Source organism: Mustela nigripes, chromosome 6 (genome assembly GCF_022355385.1).
Source record: "Mustela nigripes isolate SB6536 chromosome 6, MUSNIG.SB6536, whole genome shotgun sequence".
Classification (NCBI taxonomy): Eukaryota; Metazoa; Chordata; class Mammalia; order Carnivora; family Mustelidae; genus Mustela; species Mustela nigripes.
In genome coordinates this window covers 66,828,837-66,852,746 of record NC_081562.1, presented here as the reverse complement: position 1 = coordinate 66,852,746, position 23,910 = coordinate 66,828,837, and the positions used below count along the sequence as shown (strand labels likewise).

The window sequence follows — 23,910 nt, the reverse complement described above, 5'->3', positions numbered from 1 at the left end:
AATGTCCTAATTTTACTAGCTCTATGACCACTCTTTGTTTTATCGCTACAGGAATTTTCAAAGTACTTGAATGTGTGTAAGACAGACTTTTTTTTTTTAATATTCATGTTTATATTTTTAAATTCTAGACTGCCGAAGGCTTCCTATTTGTGGTTGGATGTGAAAGAGGAAAAATTCTCTTCGTTTCTAAATCAGTCTCCAAAATACTTAATTATGATCAGGTATCCAAAACTGAGGATATTTTCCACATGATGCTTAACTTCTTTGAACACACACATATTTCTGAGTTCTCTTCTTGAACCCCGGGCTGTGGGCTTAGGTTCCACTAGGTTAGAACTCCTAGAGAGATGGAAATGTATGCAAAGATTATGGGTTCTTGTTTCTGATAAGAGTGTTCACTTCCTTACCTCTGGCAAGTTATTTAATTTTCCTGAGCTGTAGCCTTCTCTTACGTGACAAGGGTAAATGATGATTAAACCTGTCTCTAGGTTGTAAAGACAAAATAGGTGTCACATTTGAGACTGTCTGAACAATGTTTGGTGTCCTTCTGTTTTCTCTAAAAGACAGCATTATTATTTATTATTAGGTTACATGCATAACAGTTTTTGATCTAAGCTCTGGCAACAAACTCTAATAAAAGTCATTTTTCATTTAACCACCTTTCTCTTCTCTTTACCTCCTCATTCCCAAGTACCATTTAATTTGAGCTAGTTACTTAAAAGCTCTAACACTAATCCAACGGAGTAAATAAACTAGCTCCTGTGGTCACCTTTAAAATAGGAATCAGACCACAGCTTTACTCTTCAATAATCCCAATGACTTCACCTATATTCTCCCCAAACATGAAAATTTAGAGATAGATTCGTAGATAATGAGTTAAGTAACAGAAGAAGAGGTATTTTGAGCCTACAAACAGAGAGAGTAAGAACCAAATGAATCATTGCAGCTGGTTTTATCGGCATTGGGGACACAAGGGGAGGTCAAGACTTGATTATTCTATTTCCTAACATGAGATAGAGAACATCTCTCTCTCTCACACACACACAACTTACAATTCAGGATAGGCATGTAAGTTCCAAATTAGTGACATGAATCTCATCCCACTGGGCACTGACCTAGTATTTCAGACCATTCAAGAGACATACTGACTTCTCTTCTTCTTAGGACTCTGAAATCCCCATGATGTAGGCAGGATCTGGTCCTTAGCTTTTCAAATTCAGGAACCTGATTTGCTTTGAAGCATAGAGTAGAAACTTCTATTAACCAATCATATAGCAGATTGATTAATAAAATGCTATTTTTTAAAAATATGAGATATCTAACTCAGTCTAGGCTACTTGTCCATTTGTCCAGCTAGCTGGTCCATGTGTTCTGTCTTCTATAAGAATGTCTACTTTAGGTAATAAAGGATTTCATAAGGCAAGGGTGATCACTGAAATCAGGAAAGGCTTGATATACAAAGTTGAATGTCTGCTTAGGTATTAAGATGAGCAGAGAAGGGGAGGAAGACATTTCAGTTGAGGAGCAAGTCAGGGACCAAAAGTCAGTTGGCTGGAGTGGTGAGGGAACTCTGAGTTTGTAGAGAGGGGGGATGAATTCTAGGTGATGAGACCATGCAAGCAAAACCATAGACATGGGAATGCTGTACATATTGGGGGAAGTGAAATGGGAAATGGGAGGTATTCTAGGTTAGATTTTGTTTTTTTTTTAATAGTGCAGTGATTTTTTAAAAATCTGAATCACACCGTAAAATCACAGATACATTGTGACTTCCATATTATAATATAATCTTTTTACTTTTACCAAGGATTAAAAAAAATTTAAGTAATCATATAATTTAGAAGTAACAAGAGAACTGGGTGGGGGATATTAACAAGAGTTCACCGAATATCAGTGATTAGGTGTTTGTGATTTGTGTCTTTCCAGATACAGTTTTGTATATTTCTATCTACAAGTATTACCCTGCTTTTAACACTAAGTTAATGTCACAGTGTAGGAGATGGATCTTTGAGCTTGAGGAAAAGCAATTTTAACAGTATTTACCATAAGTTCACGTGAAGAAATGTAGAAAAGTTATGGTACTGATTTTAAATGAACATCTACCTTATAAATAGGCTAGCTTGACTGGACAAAGCTTATTTGACTTCTTACATCCAAAAGATGTTGCCAAAGTAAAGGAGCAACTTTCTTCTTCTGACCTTTCACCGAGAGAGAAGCTGATCGATGCCAAAAGTAAGTGCTTATGTCAGCATGTCTGTAATTTTATGTAAATAAATTATTACTTCAAAGCACGGCTGTGCAATAATTTGAAAAATTAGCTAATTATGGTTTTATGAGGAGGACATTTAGTAAACCTTACAGTCATTAATCTAGAGTTCAAAAAACAATAGGGAATTCCCGTATTCATCTACACATACAAAAACAAATATGTTCATATGAAGATGCTTTGTTTGCGGGATATGTGATTGTGTTATAATCACTATGTTCCATATGCTAATAAAATCTTTATAAGAAAGTATCATTTTGGATTTAAAAAATTGCTGGGGTTTCTGTTATTCAGCCATATGCTAGACAGTTCTCTCTTATAGGAGTTAGATCTACTCCATATGAAATACCTTGTATAATTGTGCTTTGGAAGTGTAAATATTCTTTATCTTCTCTGAAAATACCACTTTGGAAATGCTCAGTGCCAAACATTTATTTATAATATAAAGTAGTGATGCTTAAAGCCATTGATTACTACGGTAAATTGAGGGGTTTTTTCACTTAAAAAAATTTTTCATTTCATTTTGATTACCTTTGTTTCCCCCCCAGGGAAAAAATGAAGATGAACTGCAAGTGTTTATAAGTTATAAAAATATAATTCCTTGGCATATGCTCTTTTTGGTATATTTCACTTAGTGGTTTACCTTATAATGATGTCATTGCTTTAAATAACCATTTTTCAATGTATAAAAAAAAAGGTAATTGTTTTGAAATGTGTCTCCTAACATTTCTGATCTATATGAAAATATTCTTTTCCACCTGTTCTCTTGCCTCCTGCTACGAAAGCTGGCTTGCAGGTTCACAGTAATTTCCACAGTGGAAGGATGCATGTGTACTCTGGCTCGAGGCGATCCTTTTTTTGTCGGATAAAGAGCTGTAAAATCTCTGTCAAAGAAGAGCATGAATGCTTATCCACCTCAAAGAAGAAAGGTATCATCATTTTAAAATATCAAGTGATTTAAGGCAGGGGTATAAAATTAATGTCCTAAAAGCTTTCTATACAGAAATAGTAAAGTGTGTGGTCAAGACAAATACTTCAGGCCAAAAACACCCAAGGAGATAAGATTGTTTTTTAACCAGAATTATTTGGATGGACTCATCACATCTTTCACATTTATCAGGTAACTGCAGGCCCTTCATTGTCCATGATTTTAATGGTGCTATTGAAACTGCAGCTTGGGGGCTTTCCAATGGGGAGGGAAATGAAATCCCATTGTTTTAAAATATGAAAGTTAGGGCTTTTTTAAAAACTGCAATAGTACAAGAGCCTGATTTGATTAATTTTGGTAAAAGTTTCTTAAGACATTCCAGTTTCTTAAGACAGTCAGTGCTTTTAGTTCTTTGGTAAATAGTTCTAGTTCTGTTTTCCTGTGAATCTTTTATAGGTTTGTCTCATTTACGTTTTTAATTGATTTAACACTCATCTATTTTATTTGACTGGGAAATTCTGGGGACTGAAAAATGCCTCCCACTTTTTTTTTGCCTAAGAATATACTAACCTATTAGAGATAGGATTTCCTATGCAAATTTTATTGTGGGATTTTCTTTCCCATCCTTTAAGAGTCTATTTATGTCTTCTCTCTCTCTTCAACAAAGAGATGGAAAATATAAAAGACAACTAAACAGAGTTGAGGAATACAATAATTGAGCTGCGATATTCAGTTTATTTACAAGTTTCGAACAATTCTTTTTTTGGCAGCCACCTAAGACAATAATCACCCAATACTCACTTACCAAGCATATACTTGTGCTGGATCAGAGACTGTACTGTTTTAATCCCCATGAAAACACTATGCTTTCCACTGATTAAGAATCAGGGAACAGAGACTTGGAGAGTTTCAGTAACTTGCAGAAAGGAGATCGGCAAAACTCCCACTCAAATCTAACGCCCCTACTCTCATGTTACACCATAAAGAAACATAGCAGAATGACTCAGCAGTGGTAAGAGAGGATCTGTTTGTAAACCAGCCATTGCCGCCCTCGTGCCCTTGACTCTGAGTGGGCAAGGGTTGTCTAAAGTCACCTTTAAGGCCTCCTGAGGTTGAAGTCACAGTTGACTCGGAGTTGAAGAGGCTGTGAATCCAGCTGCCTGGGATCAGATTTTGGTTCTATCACTTGCTAGCTCTGTGGCTGTGAATAAGTTTCTTAATCCCACTGAATCTGTGAAATAAGATTATCCACAGCCTGTTATGACTTTGTGGACTTTGTGGACTTGCCAAGGTGACACAAGTGCAAAGCAGCGGGGAATACTCCAGGCCCACATCACTTCAGCTCCAGATGGCTTGCTAGAGCATCCCCAGTGTAGACTGCTCCCCCCCCACCCACCCGCCCAGCCAGCTTATGCTGTTTCACCCACCAGAGTGCCCCTTGTCCAGGGCTCCTTGTCCCTCTCAGCTCCATTTGCCCTGCCAGAGCAACCTCTAGGCTGAATACCCCCACACCCTGGCTTGCATCCACTTTAGCTAACCTGCCAAAGCACCATCAGTGCAGAGCACCCAAAGACCACCACAGCCCATGCCAACACTTCAGTCTCAGTGATTTCACCAGGATGCCTTCTGTGCAGAGAGCCTCAGGACCCACCAGCTTGTACCCACTTCTATTTCAGCTGAATTGCTAAGGTACTTTCTTTGTGGAGAACCCAGGGACCTCCCTAGCCTGTGTCCACTTCACCTGTCCTGCCAGGGTGTTCTCTGTGTAGATAGTCCTAAGACCTCCTCAGTTTGTGCCCACTTCATCTCCAGCCATCCTTCCAGTGCATTCCCAGCATGGAGTGCCCTAGGACTCTCACTGACACCAGCTACAGTTTCAACCAGCCAGCCAAAATCACCAGATACAGTGTCTACACAGGGAAAGAGCACACACAAGATGATTCTTTCAAGTTTGAAAGGACTAGCTCTTCAGCCTAATTCATAGACAAGCAAAATGGGGAGATATAGGAGTATGCTCCAAATGAAAGAACAAGATAAAATCTGAGAAAAGGAACTAAATGAAACAGAAATAAGCAATATGCCTGATAAAGAGTTTAGAGTAATGATCATAAAGATGTTAACCAGACTGGAGAGAAGGGTGGAAGAACTCAGAACTTCAACAAAGTGATAGAAAATATAAAAGACCACTAAACAGAATTGAGGAATACAATAATTGAAATGAAAAATATACCAGGGGGAATCAACAGATTAATGGATATAGAAGAATCAATCCACAATCTAGATGATAGGGTAATGGAAAGCACCCAAGCTGAAGAGCAAAAAGAAAAAGGAATTTTAAAAAGTGAGGGTAGGTAAAAATATTTCTTCAACATCAGGCAAACAAGCATTCACATTATAGGAGTCCCAGAAGGGGAGAGAGAGGAAGGAGCAGCACACTTATTTGAAGAAATAAGAGCTAAACAATTCTCTACCCCAGGGAAGGAAACACATCTCTGACTCAGGAGGCTCAGAGAGCCCCAAAGAAGGTGAACCCAAGAAGTTCTTCATCAAGACACATCACAATTAAGATGTCAAAGATTAACGAAAGATAAAGAGAGGATTTTAAAAGCAGCAAGAGAGAAGCAATAAGTACCATACAAGGGAAATCTCACAACACTATCAGCTGATTTTTTAGCAGGAATTTTGCAGACTGGAAAGGGGTTCCATGATCAATTCAAAGTGCTGAAAGAAAAAAACCTACAACCAAGAATACTCTACCTAGCAAGATGATCATTAAGAATTAAAAGACAGATAAAGAGTTCCCAGACAAACAAAAGTTAGAGGAGCTCATCACCACTAAGTTGGCACTACAAGAAAAGTTAAAGGGACTTCCTGAAGTGGAAATGAAAAGGTCATACTCAGAAGTAAGAAAATCATGAATAACAGGATGTAAAATATGACAATATATAAATTAGGGGAGGGGAGCAAAAAAATCTTTCAGAATATGTTCAACCTTAAGTGACCATCAAATTAACATAGACTGCTATATACTTAGGATGTTATATATGAACCTCACAGTGACCACAAACCAAACACGTATAATAGGTACGCAAAAAATAAACAGAAAGAAAGCCAAGCATAACACTAAAGAAAGTCCACAGTCATAAGAGAAGAGAGCAAGAAGACAGGAACAGAGAAAATCTACAACTACAACCAGAAAACAAACAAAATGGCAATTACTTTAAAAGCAAGTGGTCTAAATGTTCCAACTGAGGACACAGGGTGATTCAGTGGATTAAAAAAAACCAACACCCTTCTTGCATGCTGTCTACAGAAGGCTCACTTCAGAACCAAAGACACATACAGATTGAAAGTGAAAGGATGAAAAAAGATATTCTATGCAAATAGAAGCAGGAAAAAAGCTGGGATAACAATACTTAGATCAAACAAAGTAGACTTTAACATAGAGACCATAACAAGTGACAAAGGGGCAATGAATAATGATAAAAGGATTAATCCAACAAGAGGATAGAACAATTGTACATATTCCTGCATCCAACATAGGAATACCTGCTAAATACATAAAGCAAATATAAGATATAAAGGGAGAAGTGGATAGTAATACTAATAGTAGGGACTGTAACACTCACTTACATCAATGGATAGATCATCCATGCAGAAAATCAATAAGGAAGCCATACCTTTGAATGACACATTGGACTCAATACACTTAACAGACACATACAGAATATTTCATCCTAAAACAGTACACATTCTTTTCAAATGCACATTGAACATTCTCCAGGTTAGATCACAAGTCTCAGTAATTGAAGAGGATAGAAATTATACACACATCTTTTCCAACCACAACAGTATGAAACTAGAAATCAACCAGAAGAAAAAACTCTTAAAAACAAACGCATGGAGACTAAACAACATGCTACCAAACAATCAGTGGTCAATAAATAAATCAGGGGGAAATAAAAAAAATACATGGAGATGGGGGTACCTGGGTGGCTCAGTCAGGTAAGCATCCAACTGTTGGTTTTGGCCTCAGGTTTTGATCTCAGGGTGGTGAGATCAAGCCCTACGTCGGGCTCTGGGCTCATTGGGAGTCCCTCTGCTCCTCCCTGCCACTCATTCTCTTGCTCTCTCTCTCAAAAATAAATAAATCTTTTTAAAAATAAATACACGGAGACAAGTGAAAATGGAAACACAATGGTCCAGAATTTGGGGGACGCAGTGAAAGCAGCTGAGGGAAGTTAATAGCAATCCAAGCCTACCTCAAAAACCAAAAATCTCAAACAGTCTAACCTTACACCTAAAAGAATGAGAACAAAGCCCAGGGTGAGTAGAGAAAGGAAATGATGAAAAGCAGAGCAGAAATAAATGAAATAAAGACTAAACAACAATTAAAATTCATAAACCTTTAGCCAAACACATCAAAAAGGGGACCCAAATAAAATCAGAAATGAAAGAGAAGTAATTGACAACACCATAGAAATACAATGGATTATAAGAGTACTATGAAAAATTATATGCCAACAAATTGGATAACTTAGAAGAAATGGATAAATTCCTAGAAACATACAGTCTTCTAAAAGTGAATCAGGAAGAAATAGAAAATCTTAACAGAATAGTTACTGGTAATAAGATAGAATTGGTAATTTAAAAATTCCCAACAAATAAAGTCCAGGATGATTCCTAAGTGAATTCTACCAAACAGTTAAAGAGTTAATACCTATTTCCCACTAACTGTTCCAAAAAATAGAAAAAAACACCTCCCAGTTTGTTTGATAAGGCTAGCATTACTCCCATACCAAAACAACGCAAAGACAATATTAAAAAAGAAAACTTCAGGCCATATCCCTGATGAACATAGATGCAAAGTCCTCAGTAAAAGCGAACCATATTCAACAATAGATTAAAAGGATCATTCTGCATGACCAAATGGGGTTTGCTCTGAGGATGCAGGGATGACTCAATAATATTTGCAAATCAATGAAACTGATACATCACATTAATGAAAAAGCCATGATCATCTCAATAGATACAGAAAAAGCATTTGACAAAATTCAACATCCATTCATGGGCAAAAACTCAATGAAGTGGGTTTAAAGGGTACATGCTTCAACATAATAAAGGCCATATGTGACAAACCCAGAGATGACATCATACTCACTGCTGAAAACCTCAGAGCTTTTCCTCCAATATAAAGAACAAGGATATTGCACTCCTGTCACTTTTATTCAGCACCATACTGGGAGTTTTAACCACAGCTGTCCGATAAGAGAGGAGGCATTTGAATGGGTCAGGAGGAAATAAAATGGTCAGTTTGCAGATGACATGATACTAGACATAGAAAACTCTCCCAAAAGACTACTGGAACTGAGAAATGAATTTAGTAAAGTTGCAGGATACAAAATTTATATACAGAAATTTGTCACTTTTCTATACACTAATAACAAAAAAGAGAAGAATTAAACAATTCCATTTTTAATTGCACACAAAAGATTAGACTACCTAGGAATAAATGTAACCAAGGAGATGAAAGACCTATACCTTGAAAACCATTGATAAAACCTTGAAAGCATTGATTAAAGACATTGAAAGTGACACAAATGAATGGACAGACATACCATGCTCACAGATTGGAAGAATGGATATTATTAAAATGTCCATACTACCCAAAGCATTGTATAGATTCAGTGCAATCCCTATTGAAAACAGCCCGGAACTAAAACTAACAATCCTAAAATTTCTATAGAATCATAAAAGACCCGAATACCCAAAGTAATTTTGAGAAAGAACAAAGCTGGAGGTATCACAATATCAAATTTCATGATAGACTACAAGGCTATAGTAATCAAAACAGTATGATACTGGCACGAAAATAGGCAGAGAGAGGCCAGAAGTAAACCCACCACTCATACAGTCAATCTACAACAAAGGAAACAAAAATATACAAGGGGGAAAAGACAGTATATTGAATAGATGATGCTGAGGAAACTATGTGCAGAAGAGTGAGCCTGGACCACTTTCTCAGACCACACATAAAAATAAACTGAAAATGGATTAAAGACCAAAATGTGAGACCTGAAGTCACAAAAATCCTAGAAGTAAATTAGCAGTAATCCTTGGTGCACTGGCCTTAGCAGCTCTTTGGTCTAGATGGGTCTCCTCAGGTAAGGGAAACAAAAGCAAACAAACTATTTTTGTTTTGACTACATCAAAATGAAAAGTTTTTGCATGGTGAAGGAAACCAACAAAATGAAAAGACATTTTGTACTGAATGAGAGAAGATATTTGCACATGATAGATCCAATAAGGGGTAATATCAAAATATATAAATAACTTACATCATGAAACATCAAAGAAATAATCCAATTTAAAAGTGGGCAAAGGACCTGAATAGACCTTGTTTCCAAAGACCTACACATGACCTAAGTATATTAAAAGATGCTCAACATCACTACTCACCAGGGAAATGCAAGTCAAAGGCACAATGAAGTATCACCTTACACCTGTTAGAATGGCTAGAGTCAAAAAGACAACTGTTGGTGAGGATTTAGAGAAAAAAGAGTGTGCACTTTTGGTGGGAATGTAAATTGCTGCAGCTGTTTGGAAGATAGTATGGAGCTTCCTTGAAAAATTAAAAATAGAAATACCGTATCATCCAATAATTCCACTTCTGCATATTTAACCCCCCCACACACAAAATGATTAACACTAATTTGAAAAAATTTATTACCCCTATGTTCATTGAAGCGTTATTTACAATAGCCAAGATAAAGCAGCAACCCAAGTGTCCAACAGTAGATGAACAGATAAAGAAGTGGTACACACACACTGGAATATTTTTAATTCTATTTACATGCAATTAATTAATATTTAGTGTATTATTGGTTTCAGAGACAGAGTTCAGTGATTCATCAGTTGCATGTAACACCCAGTACTCATTTCATCACATGCCCTCCTGAATGCCCATCACCCAATTACTCTAACCCCCCAACACACACACTGGTGTATTCCTCAGCCATAAAAAGGATGAGATCTTGACATCGCAACAATACTGCAAGAATATGGGCGGGCCTACAGGGTATCATGCTAAGTGAAATAAGTCAGACAGAAAAAGGCAAATACCATGGGATTTCACTTCTGCGTAGAATCTAAAAACCAGAACAAATGAGTAAACAAAGAGCAGAAACAGACCCATCAATACAGAGGACAAACAAATAGTTGCCAGAGGGAAGGCGGGGAGGAAGACATGGACAAAATGGGGGAAGTTATGGAATGAGTAAGTCCTCGGGATAAAAGGTACAGCATAGGGAATACAGTCAATGATACTGTTATAGTGTTGGATGGCAGCTGCACTTGTGGTAAGCATTACATATAGACCAGTCAGATCCCTATGTTATATTCCTAAAACTAACATAACATTATATATCAACTACAATTAGAAAGATTTTCAGATTAATTTGTCTTTCCGTCTGGGAAGAGAAACATTTCCCATATGGTCTTATGTAGTACTGGTATTTTAATCATGTCTCTGTCTTGGTGCATCGTTAGTGCCCAGTGTCCCCTTGCTCTGCTTCTCTAAAACTTGACTTCACCCTCCACCGCCTGCCCTACCATCTTCCTCTTTGCTTCTAAACTTTGCAGCCCCACAGGTTTCTCAGTCTCTCTGTTCTTGTGACATCATGAAGACTCCTTGTCAGAACTTGACTCATTTTTTAAATATTAGGGACTTTGCTGAAATGATTATTTTTTTCATATTAGATAACTATTTGCTCAATTTTGGTGCTATTTACCATATAACAACTATAGGTACAACATGCTTTTAAGTTTAATCTTCATTATTAATATTTTGGCCATCATTTTCATAGATGTAGACTACCAGGAAAGAAAATAAAAAGTAACTCAAGCCCGCTTTGTAGCTGTTCTGATTTCTGTGGCAAAAGTAGTCACACGCTTCCCAACAGGAAGCCACTGAATGTGAATAGGGAAGGGATACACAAAAACACACCATTATATGGTAATGTGTCCAAAAAGAATTTTTTTCAATAAATACTTATTAACTATACACTATGGGCCAAACACTGTTCCATATACTGGGACCAAAACAATGAATAGAACAAAATTTTGCGATGGTAATAAGTGCTATGAAGAAAAAATAGAACAAGTTAGATTTAGAACCAGACCTTCCAATCACGGTTTCACAATGTGTTAAAACATGGTGTTTAAAAATAATAAAGCATATTTAATAGCTCATTAAACAAGATGTATAATTTTTAAACAAGTTTTACGATTAATAAAATTTATTTTTAAAATGTTTTCAACTTTTTTCTCTTTTTAGTTTTGTGTTTTGTAATACACATATTTGTATAAGAATTGATAGAGAAAATATAGGCCCATGAAGGGTGATTACATTTTTATATAGCATGCAAAATAAAAAATGTTTGAAGAGCATTGCTCTAGAGATTAGAAAAATAACAAATGAACCTCAGAGATGCCCCTAGGAACATTTCTGGATTTTTAGTAGAATGTCTCCCACCCCCGCCAAGATAGTAAGGAAGAATGTTCTGTGTTGTATTAGGTCCACTGGGAGCTAAAGTGACCATTTCCATCACTACAGGAGATTATGAAATACCAAATTAGACACCCTGAGTATGTTCCCCCCACTTAAGACCTCACATTAACACCACAGGAGAGCCAAAACATGTAGACTAGCTACATGTAGACTAGCTAGACTAGCTGGGAGAACCTTAAGAAATATTTCAAATGATCTGTTTCCCAACAAGGCAGACTCTACAGCACAATCAATGGTAACATGAAAGATTTAAGAGGGCAGCTTGAAGACTTGTTTCACCATAGGAAACATTTAATCCTGAATTGAGAGAGCCATTATGGAAGGGAAGATGGAGTCTGTGAGGCCCCAGGCACGGACTGAGACGGCCCCGGGGGGGGGGGGGGGGGTTGCCAGGCTTAGATCTCCAAAACAGAATACCAGCAGCAGCAGGAGGCCATTCTGTTGGAAGGAATGGAGAATGAAAGCCTACTGGCAGATCCAGAACCATTAGAATACAGGCCACACTTCCTTCCAGGATACCTTCCCTAACATCCTTCTCTCTCTGCTGGGTTAAGTCCCAGCTACCCATTTGTGGTAGGTAACCTATTAATAATCCTGAGGTCTTTGCTGCACTGTATCAGAATTATTTACTTTTTTTTTTTTTGTATTTGCATCCCACATTAGAATAAGAGTTTCATTTGTTTCTGTGATGTCTGACACATTCTAGACATTTATAGAAGGCCTAAGTGACCATCCTCTTGTCTTTTTTCTAGATTGATCACATAATTGCTCTCAGATCCATAAGAACAATTAATCCAGTGAATTAATCTACATCATGATGTTTTTGTTTCACCCAAAAAGCAATTTAAGCATTTTAAAATATCTGATCCCCAAAAGTTTTGGTTGTCAGAGCAGGGTCCTCATGAGGTCATTAGTGCCCTTATAAGAAGAGATAGGAGAGAGTTTATTATCTCACATAGTGAGGTGGTCACGGTCTACTAGCCAGGATGAGAGCTCTCACCAGAATTCAACTATGCAGTCATCCTGATCTCAGAATTCTAGGCTCCAGGACTGTGAGGAAATAATCTGTAGTTCAAACCACCCAGCTGGGATACGGTGTTATGGGAGCCCTCGTTAGTTAAGACAGCCATCAACTGGATCATTTTCTCTGACATGATTCTCATGAGAAGTAAATCTGGAAGGGCTCCGTCTGCAGTGGGGACTAAGGGAATCTGGGTCTTGTTGAGTACATCTACATTTATTAAATAGGCATGTTATAATTTGGCTTGAAATAAGGAACTACAAGTCACAGATCGGTGGGGGGCACTATCTCGTCTAGGTTCTTCTGTCACCTTAGATTTATTTTATTTCAGCTTTTGTGGAATTCTAGGACAGTGCTTGACTGAATACATACATTCTTGGAGGATTTCTCTTAAATAACGGAGCTCAAGTATGTCACTAATAATAATCTAAGAAGAATGATACTTTGTGTCCAATCTTTTAACCCTTTCGCAAAGATACAAAAGGGAAAGTAAGATGTCCTCCATGAACTGCATTGTACCGTTACAGTATTTTGTAAATACTGAATCATAAGCAAAAACACATGTGTCTAGTTATAGGTTTAAAAAAAACCAAGCAAGATTTTTGAAGGATGTAGTAATCACACTTTAGTCTTCCTGCATGGTTTCTAAATGGAATTTTTATATTGTAAGTTAGAAATCTACAGAAGAGGCAAAGATTTTTTTCCTTTTTAAATATTGGTAACCTTACTGGAAAAATATATTTCAAGTGGTAAATTAAAGCTAATTCATAGATGGATTTCATGATGAGCTAAAGGAACTGTCACATTTTTAAGTCTCTCCAGTGTTTCAAGTTCTCATATTAGGCTTTGCCTCACAATAAGCCATACTGCTGGTCAGACTTCAGGACAGAGTAGAAGGGAGCTGGACTCTGAATTTGATAGGATGTTTTTTGTTTTGTTTTGTTTTAAGATGTTATTTGAGAGAGAGTGAACATGAATGGGGGGGTGCAGAGGAAGAAGCCAGGGTGGAGAGGAGTGGCAGGGAAGGATCAAGACCTGATGACCTGAGCCAAAGGGAGATGCTTAACCAACTAAGCCACCTAGGCTCCCCTCAATAGGGTTTTAACATCATGTCTGCTGCTTAACAATTGTGCAACGGGAAGCAAATTCCTCTCAATATATGGAAAATGGATGTTATGGACTGAATCATGTTTCCCCAAAATTCACATGTTGAAACCCTAACTCCCAGTGTGATGCCCTTTAGAGACGGGGCCTTTAAAGAGATAATTAAGGTCAAATGAGGTCATAGAGTAAAGCCCTAATCCAGTGTGACTGGTTTTCTCATAAGGAGGGAAAGAGAGGGGCATGGGGGCTCAGTCGCTTAAGCCTTTGACTCTTGGTTTCAGCTCAGGTCATCATCTTGGGGTCCTGGGACTGAGCCTGGTGTTGGGCTCTGCACTCATGGGGAGTTTGCTTGGGATCCTCCCTCTCCCCTGCCTCTTCCCCTTGCTTGTTCTTGTTCTCGCTCGCTCTCTCTCTCTCAAATAAATACATCTTAAAGGAAGAAGAAGACAATGAGACACTAGGGATGCACACACACACAAAGAAGAGGTCATATGGGGACAGTGAGAAGTCAGCCATCTACAAGCCAAAGAGGGAGGCCTCAGAGACACCAAAACTGCCAACACTTTTGCCTCCAGAAATAAGTAAAAAATAAATTTCTCTTGTTTAAGCCCAGTCTGTGTATTTTGTTATCACAACCCTAGCAGACTGATACAATGGGTATAATAATACCCCCTCGTGGGAGTTAGGATTACATGTGGCTGATGCAGTGCTTGGCTCCCAGTAGGCACTCAATAAATGGAAGCCATTTTTTTTTTTTGTGGCTCAGAAAGAAAAGAGGGAAAACAAAATAAAATTTGCTTTCTGGGCAAGAAAATCAGTGATTATTTAAAACCCATATGCCAAGCACTTTGAGTAAATACCTAATTTAATCTGAATAACAATCCTGAGTAAACTGTCCTTATTTTGTACCTGAAGAAACAGAAGCCCCCCAAAAAGAAAGAAAGAAAGAAGCTTATGTAATTTGTCTAAAGTTGCATAGAAAGTGGCAGAATCAGGAACATGGCTTTAAAATCTGTATTTTTTCCACTATGCTATACCACCTACTAACAGCTTCCTAGGAGCCAAAAGGTTACTAATGAAAGACCCATTCTGGATGATTTCTGCAGCAGACACCCAGCAAGGGGGCTGGCTTCTGTGGAAGGAACGTATTCTGCCCACACACGGATGTTCACTCCCACACCAAGCTGGGCCACACAGATGCCTGCAGTCAGTCAAATATCTTTCCGAAAAAGAATTTTTAATCTTCCCAGGCACTTGCACCAAATATTCCCTTTATACTCCAGAGCTCTGTGCCAAAGGCATGTGGCTAGTGTTTCTGAAGGAATGGAAAGGGCATGTGTTGACCATCAGGGTGGCCTTTCCTTGCAGTGCTGGGTTAGAAGACAACAGCTTGTAGACCTACAGGTAGACAGACAGCTGGGGCAGGATGAGGTAATTGCAAAATTGAACCCTGATTGGTCACATGGATGGGTTCCCACACATGAGATCACCTGTGTTCTACTTTAGCCAAGGAGAGTATCGAGTGAAACAATTGTATTTTACATAGAGTTGCTCCTACATGGTCTTTCCAGTAATAATTAGCCAATAGGATTATGTTTTAAGACGACTCCCTTTTAATGAGGAAAGCTCATAGTTAGTAAAGGCGTTTTCTTGTTTACTATGTCATGGCAGTTACATTTAAAATTTTCAGTTATTTTTAAGACTTTTTTTTTTTTTAAGAGTAGTTTAAGGTCTACAATGAAATTGAGAGGGAGGGACAGAGATTTCCCATTTACCTCTGCCCTACGAATGCAGAGCCTCCCCCATTACCAACATCTCCCACCAAAATAGTACATTTGTTACCAAGGATGAACCCACATTGACACATCATCATCATCACCCAAAGCCCAAAATTTGTCTTAAGGTTCATTCTTGGTGTTGTACATTCTGTGGGTTTAGACAAATGTATAATACACGTATCTACCTTATAACATACAAAGTATTCCTGCACTAAAATCCACTGTGCTCTGCCTACTCCTTTCCCCACTGCCACCAGCCCTGGCAACCACTCATCTCTTATCTCCATAGGTTTGTTTTACTTACACTTAATTTTAAAAGAAACTAGAAAGCAGCTCTTTTTTAGGCAAATCAAAACCAAACTTACAAAGTATGGAAAAGCCATTTCTCAAGATCGGCCACGTATCACTCAAGTGGGGTTTCATTATACTGTTCTGATTGTGTATGTTTGAAATTTCCCACAATAAAAAGTTTTGTTTTGTTTTGTTTTTAAAAAGCAGGATTGACACTAAAAGCATTATTTCTCTCCTGATTCTAATATGAATGTTAGAGATTCAAACTTTGAAAAAGTTTCTAAGATAGGGATAAAATTAGTCATGTGTATCTACTTGTGAAATCAAGGGCTAATGAAAGATGGAGGACTACTGCCAAATATCTTGGGTGTCTCCCAGACATCTTAATAAGATTATCAGTAATAGAGCAGTACACCCAGAATCTCTTGGGCTCCCTGTGCAAGTGTGGAAGATGCTGTCAGTGCACTATGACCTATTCTCTTAGCACCTACCCCTTGAAGGTTATATAACCTTGTTTCCAATGTCCAACCTCCATGCTGCTGCTAGACCTTCTCTCTTCTTCAGAGACTGCCTACATTAGCTAGGGGCAGACCTCAAGTCCTTGAGAATCAATGCTCCCTGTGAGCACCCCTCAACCACTGCCTGAAGGGAGCTGGTAGATGAGTATCCTAATTCCCTTTTTCTTCAGATTACTTAGTTCTGAAGCTCTTGGTCTACAATTTTCCCCAGAATGCACCCTACCCAGATAGAACACTGATTTTCCAAAGGGGCAACTTCCTGGACAACATATCCTTTATCAGCTTCCTTCCCTTTCCTGTCTCACCCCACTTCCCTCCTAGTATTGCTGGGATGCTCTCTCAAATGTGTTTGTGGATCTGAATCCCTGTCTCAGTTCTGCTGCTGTGAGAATTCAAGCAAGATACCAAATTGAGAGACCTAGCCCTCCACCTGAAGAAATATTTCGTGAGGGATTTTGAGAAGATAACCTATAAATGAAGGCTGTGTTTGGGTTAACATAAATTTTTCCCTCTTTCCAAAAATCACAGAGAAGTTATACTTGAATCTACCCTGTGGAGCTGATGTAAACAGTTTGGTAAGGATTGGGGCCATAACCCCAATATTTAGGTAAAAATCTAAAGAATTCTTTTTTTACGATGATTTATTTATTTCAAGGAGAGAGCATGTGAGCAGAGGGAGGGACCTAGGGAGAGAATTTTTAAGCAGACTCCTGGCTGAAACAGGGTGCTTGAAACAGGGCTTGATCTCACTACCCTGAGATCTTGACTGGAGCTGAAATCAAGAGTTGAATGCTTAACCTAAGACTGAGCCACCCACGTGCCCCTAGGAATTCTTGAGATAAGCGATATTTTATGGGATTTTAAAAAAGCCTAAAATGATTATCAAATGGATCGCAATGGGTGGAATTACATAATCCCAACTAAAAATCTGCCAATCGAATAAATGTTCACAGGAAGAACTGTGGGACAGACTAATTTGGAAATTTGGTCAACAACCCTGTTATTAGAGAAGAATCAAAGTAAAATGCTAGGTTCTGTGTGATGAGATTCCATATGAATGTGAAAATTTTTTAATCTACATTTTTAGTTGAAAAGAATATTTTTAGTCAGTATCATTTGTAAGTTTGCAAGCAAGTGCCATCAGAAATGCCAAACTCAGTGTATAAGCTTTTTGACTTATGACTATCTAGTTTTAATAGGAATGAAAACCTTGTATTTACCATTTATCCCACTTTTAATTCCCTTAAGGTATCTTGGATGTTGTAAAGAAAGGAACCTGGTAGGACTCCCGGTTTTCTCATTTAACTACCTGGGTTGATTATGGTGCCAATAAACATATACATATGGCTTGGGATTGGAAGACATAATGACATAATTTAAGGCATCTGTGGACCATGGATTGGGAGATGTCTGTTAAGTGATGAGTGCAATGTCCTATGCATGGTTAGAAGAAGAGATAACCTATCTGTTCTCTGCTTTATTCTCAAGCCACTTCCCCATCACAGACTATGGCTTCAGCCACATGTGACCCTCTCTTGGCTCTGGGTTTACACTGGCTGTCCCCTCTGACTCAAATACTTTTTGTAACCCACCCCCCCCCCCCCCCCCCATCACCCAGACAACTCCTGTTTGAACACCTTCCAAGACAAAGCACTCACAGCTCCACCCTTGCAGCTATGACTTTGGCATTAACTCTCGGTTTCCTGAGACAGTGGTGCTGATGATAAGAACACTTCACAGGACTATTAAGATCAATTAATTATACATTTAAAGCCCTTAAAAAAACATAGCACACAAAGTGTTCTCCAAGTCTTTGCTATAACTACTACCAGTTTCTGTCTTGTAATATAGCCCATACCACCTTCTGTTCCATTTTTTTTTTTTTTAAAGATTTGTTGTAATAACAGTCTTACCAAACAGTGCTGGTGTAAAATAATGAATGTTCTGATCTTTTCTAAATCTTATCATAAACCACTGTTTTCCATAATTTTTACAAAGCTTTTCCCCCCTTCTCTTTGACCCTATTAAACCCTTAATGTCAGCTTTTGTGTGTGTGTGGATTGCCATAATCTGTATACTTCCAGCGTTTTATGCCTGTGTTATATCTCACTGTTTTAAGAATTTCCTGACATTTGAGCATATGGATTATTTCCAGTCTTTCATTATTTTGATTGGGCCTGTGTGACAAGCTTTTCCTATGAGTTAATTACTTGGAGTTTTCTGAAAAGTAAAATTTATATCAAATTTTATTTTTATACCTTTTATAAATTTCTCCAAATGTTCTCTAAATACTCTTATAAATCTATTATAACCATAGATATCTATTACCCATTATAATTGCTAACATGAGAAATTCAAGAATCTTTATGAATTTTAGATCTGCATTATACCAAAAAGTTACAAAGCTAAAAATAGTATCTTTGTGGCTTAAAGCAAGGATACTTAAATTTTAAATTTTTCTAACAAATATAAATTACTGTAATTAAAAAAAAAACTGGCTTGGAAATGTATTAAGCCCTAGGCCTATTGAAACCTAAATTAATCTTTTAACTTTTTATTGTAGCATGTATAATTTAGTTTATGAGAAAAATAATCCATTAAGAATAAGGTTGTTAAATAAAATGATGACTTCTTTTCAATGCAATACCTTCCCCCTTCATATTTTAGCATGCTTAAAGAATGCTTTATAGCACAATTATAACTTATAAATGTCAAAGAAATTTAAGAGTTGATTCACAATTACTCAAATTTTCTTTTTTCAAACTCTTGAATTAGATCATAGAAAATTCTGTACTATCCACTGCACTGGTTACTTGAGAAGCTGGCCTCCAAATATTGTTGGAGTGGAAGAAGAAAGGGACAAGAAGAAAGACGGTAGTAATTTTACCTGCCTTGTTGCCATTGGGAGATTACATCCATATATTGTCCCACAGAACAGTGGAGAGATTAAAGTGAAACCAACTGAATTTATAACCCGGTTTGCAATGAATGGAAAATTTGTCTATGTGGACCAAAGGTGAACATTTATATACCATAATGATTAGAGTTCAATGAGATACTTAAGGCTATTAAAGATGTGCCTAGTAGCACTGCTGGATAAAACTTGGAATAATATTTTTTGGCCTGGGGTGCAGAAACAGCATGGTCTGTTTTATTGAATAGGAGAAGAGCATACTCTGGACTGGGTGGGTGTCCATTCTGTGTTGTACCTCTAGTCTGGGCCAAGGGCAGCCAAAGGGATCCCAGTGATGCTTATCAGTTACTCATCCCCCTGTCCACATTCCTACTATGCCAACCATATATGGACCTACAGTATTCTGGAAGGGATTGCATTCACTGATCTTAAGTTTATTTTCAATTTTAAAACCAGGGCGACAGCAATTTTAGGATATCTGCCTCAGGAGCTTTTGGGAACTTCTTGCTATGAATATTTTCATCAAGATGACCATAGTAATTTGACTGACAAGCACAAGGCAGGTATGCATCTAATTTGGGGGGTACTTTTTAATTATAGCTTCAACTCATTTCTGTGATATCTGAAACTTGAATTAATCCTCAGGGGATTGATTTATATCATGGTAACCCATTATGCTGATTATTATCTTTTCTTGTTAAGTTCTACAGAGTAAAGAGAAAATATTTACAGATTTATACAAGTTCAGAAAGAAAGATGGCTCTTTTGTAACTTTAAAAAGCCAGTGGTTTAGTTTCACAAATCCTTGGACCAAAGAACTGGAATACATTGTGTCTGTCAACACTTTAGTTTTGTAAGTAATTTTTTTTATGTTGTTAAGACCTTTGTGTTAACTTCAAAAGAGTGTCTTTTCTCATCTTGCTAAACCATTAAAGTTGTATGATCATCTGGCTTTATAACGAGTATATATTTTTTTGTAATTCATTCACTGTTCACTGGTGTTACTTCTTAGAATTAAGCTGAAAGTTTTCCCTTTTGTAATAACTGTCTTTTTGCTTGGTATAAAAGGTGACAGTAAATGCATTCACTCAAGCTCTTTCTTCTTGTCCTTCATGCCCTTGTCTTGTCCTGTCACAAAATGATGTAGCTGTAACTTAAAACTGTCGATCATTGTAAGAAATCATTGTTAGAAATTTTGTCCTGCATGTTATTTTTGCATGCACATCTTCTAAGCTTGAGGTACCACATGTGATGGATTGTGTGGGAGTATTTGGCTGGGGCGAAGCAGAAATCCAGCCTAAGTATTACTTGCCAAGCCCGGCTATGGCTGTGTCAGCCAGCCTGGAAGAACAGCCAACTTTTCCTGATTTGCTTAATAAACTAACAGAGCCCATTCTAAGTATTATCTTTCTGTAAGGTTTTTCTTTGAAATTGTTGTAAGGTTGCAGCAAACCAATCCTATTTCTTGATCTACTATAGTTTTTTAAAAAGGTCCCCAAAGCTTGGTATCTCTAGCAGTATCCCCTGTTATTCATTCGGATAATCCTTGCTTGTTATCATTAATATACAAACTGAGAGTTTGTAACTGTGAGAAAGTGTAATTCACAGGGTAATGGGGCATTGGATAAATGCCCTGGTACTTAGCACATCAGTGCCTTGATCCCTGATTGTGACATTAACAATGTGTATATATAAAACAAAAGGCCAAGAATTGATAAGTACACAGAGTTATAATGTAGTGGCTTTAAATTTTTCCTGCACTTAAAAATTACCTACAATGTCTCTTAATTCTAGGGGACATAATGAGATGAAAGAAGTGTCATTACTTCCTTGTAGCTCTCAATCATCAGAAGGTAAGCTTAGTTTTAAATGATGGAGATTTATTACTAGGACTGTTATTGTTACCATTTTTTTCTATCTTCTATTTGTTTCTATCTTCTATTTTTTCTATCTTCTATTATGTTCTATCTAACATTTCAAGATAAAATTGCAAAGACTTCTAAGGGCTTAAGTTACCCTCTTCAGAATTTCTAGAATACTTTGACCACACTTCCATTATAATTTTACATCTTTTTGCAATTAGTTGTTTATTCAACTGGCCTGCCACTAGACTGAGTTCAAGAGTAGGAATGGTATTTTATCCATTATCTATCCCTAGAAGTTCCCTGCAGTTTGTGTTACTCAATATATATCTGTTGGGTAAATCAATGGAAAGCAGTAAGGGGGAGTTTTGTTTATCTTGCTTATCCACCAAGAGAATATTTTAACAAATTACTTGTATAAATAAAAGTAGAAATATTAAGGAATATTAAAAAATGAAGCAGTATTGCTCTGACTTTAGTGTGGAGATTAAAATGGGAAGGAAATATCCATACCCAAGGGTTATGGATTATGATTGTACCCTCAGTGATGTTCTACATCGTTGATTCCTATCATTCTTCATATGCATCTTAAACCATCAGGAGTTATGATTATAATACAAGCATGACTATTTATTTCAAAGAAAGAAATAGGAAGTATATTGGAGTTGAAATAAAAAATATTTTTTTAAAAGTTATATTTACATTTTTAAAGTCTTCATTTGAATTTTTCCTTTTGTTATTTTTTAGAATCCTCTAAACAGTCTTCTATTAGTGTGCCTGGAATGTCTACTGGAATAGTACTTGGTGCTGGGAGTATTGGGGCAGATATTGTAAACGAAGTCCTGGATTTCCAGAGGTGATGTTTTCAAATATTTTCACAAGTGAATTATTGTATTTATAAAACCAATATTCAAAAATCAGTAAGTTTCCCATATACAAACAGTAACTAATTCAATAAGATAATGAAAGAGATCATTTTTACAGTAGCAACAAAAAAGGTATTTAGATATGAACTTCAGAAGCATCCAGAACTCTATGAAAACAAATTGTTAATGCTCCAAAGGTTCATAAAAGATGACTTGAATAGCTTTCTGGATTATTGTTTTTCAATGGGAAGACTCAGTACTGTAAGGATGTCAATATTTGTTAAGCTCATCTATGAATTCAGTGTGAATCCTGTCAGAAAGGCATCTTGCATTTGTTTTTTAGAATCCAACAAATGATACTAACCATATTGAGGAAAATTCTAAAAACTAAAAGTAATAGAATGAGTTAACCCTAACAAATATTAAAATATATTATAAAGTGACAATCACTAAAACATTTCAGCACAACCGACAGATTAAATGGGAAAGAATAGATTTCAGAAATAGTCTCAAACACATACAGGAATTTAAGATTTCCCTATTGTAATGACTAAAATAAATGTAATGACTAAAAAACCAACCAGCCAACCAACCAACAAAAAACAAAATCCCACATATAAGAATTTATTATATGGTAAAAGTGGCATTTCAAATCAATGAGGGGAAATGGATTAAACAATTACAAGCATTATAATAACTTTAACTGTTTGGGGGAAAAAGCTGAACACCAATTTTATTCTGTACATTAAAATAAATTTCAGATAAACCAGAGAGTTCAAAGTAAAATTTAAAAACTATAGAACTATTTCAAGGACAGAAATACGAGTTTTTTATAATCTTAGTTTAAAAAGTCCTTTATAAACATCACACAAAATCTGGAATTCATAAAGAAAAAAGTAGATAAGTTATATTAAAAACTCAAAACTTAAGCCAATCACCATCATGACAAAGGTAAAAGAATAATAAAATGTGAAAAATGTGTGTTTCATGTGATAAAATGGACTTAATATATCTTACTATATGAAGTTTTATAGTATAAAAAATAGTTATTAAGCTATTTAAGCTTTATAAATAAACTTTAATTTTATTAACGTATTTAAACTTTATATAGAGCATAAAGTTATTAAGTAATTTTTAAAAACAGCTCAATAAAAAAGTTGGAGAATAGAATAGAAAAAAATCATCAATGGTCAAGAATCTTCAATAATTTCTCAACCCTCACTGGGTGTTGTGTGTAAATAATGAATCACTGAATTCTACCCCAGAAGCCGATATTGCAGTGTAGTTAACCAACTAAATTTAAAAAGAAAACAACAACAAAAAAACAGAAAATGATTGCTCAACCCCATTCACAGTTACAAATATATAGAGCTGACCCTTTTTTTTTTTTTTAAGAATTTATTTATTTGGGAGAAAGAGAGCATGAGAAGAGGGAGGTCAGAGGGAGAAACAGACTCCCTGTTAAACAGGGAGCCCAATGTGGGACTTGATCCCAGGACTCTGGGATCAGAACCTGAGCCTAAGGCAGTCGCTTAACCAACTGAGCCACCCAGTTGCCCCCTATACAGCTGACTCTTACCCTTAAACAACATTGGGATTGGGGATATCAACCACCTCCCCAGTCAAAAATCTGCATATAACTTTCAACTTCCCCCAAATTAACTACTAATAGGCTACCATTGACTAGAAGTCTTACCAAGAACATAAGCAGTAAGTAAACACGTATTTTGCGTGTTATATATAAATATATATATATATATATATATATATATATATATATATATATATATATA

General features: G+C 36.7%; 1 protein-coding gene across 2 annotated transcripts in view; it reads left to right on the top strand.

Moving 5' to 3' along the window:
• BMAL2 (basic helix-loop-helix ARNT like 2) overlaps positions 1-23,910 on the top strand; it is a 102,065-nt gene that overhangs the window by 63,581 nt on the left and 14,574 nt on the right. For both annotated transcript variants that reach the window (XM_059402737.1, XM_059402738.1), the window contains 8 exons: positions 129-221; positions 2,115-2,232; positions 3,052-3,195; positions 19,251-19,491; positions 19,846-19,952; positions 20,092-20,242; positions 21,184-21,242; positions 21,999-22,107. In XM_059402737.1, the coding sequence (XP_059258720.1) occupies positions 129-221; positions 2,115-2,232; positions 3,052-3,195; positions 19,251-19,491; positions 19,846-19,952; positions 20,092-20,242; positions 21,184-21,242; positions 21,999-22,107 (1,022 nt within the window). The remainder of the gene's footprint in view (positions 1-128; positions 222-2,114; positions 2,233-3,051; positions 3,196-19,250; positions 19,492-19,845; positions 19,953-20,091; positions 20,243-21,183; positions 21,243-21,998; positions 22,108-23,910) is intronic.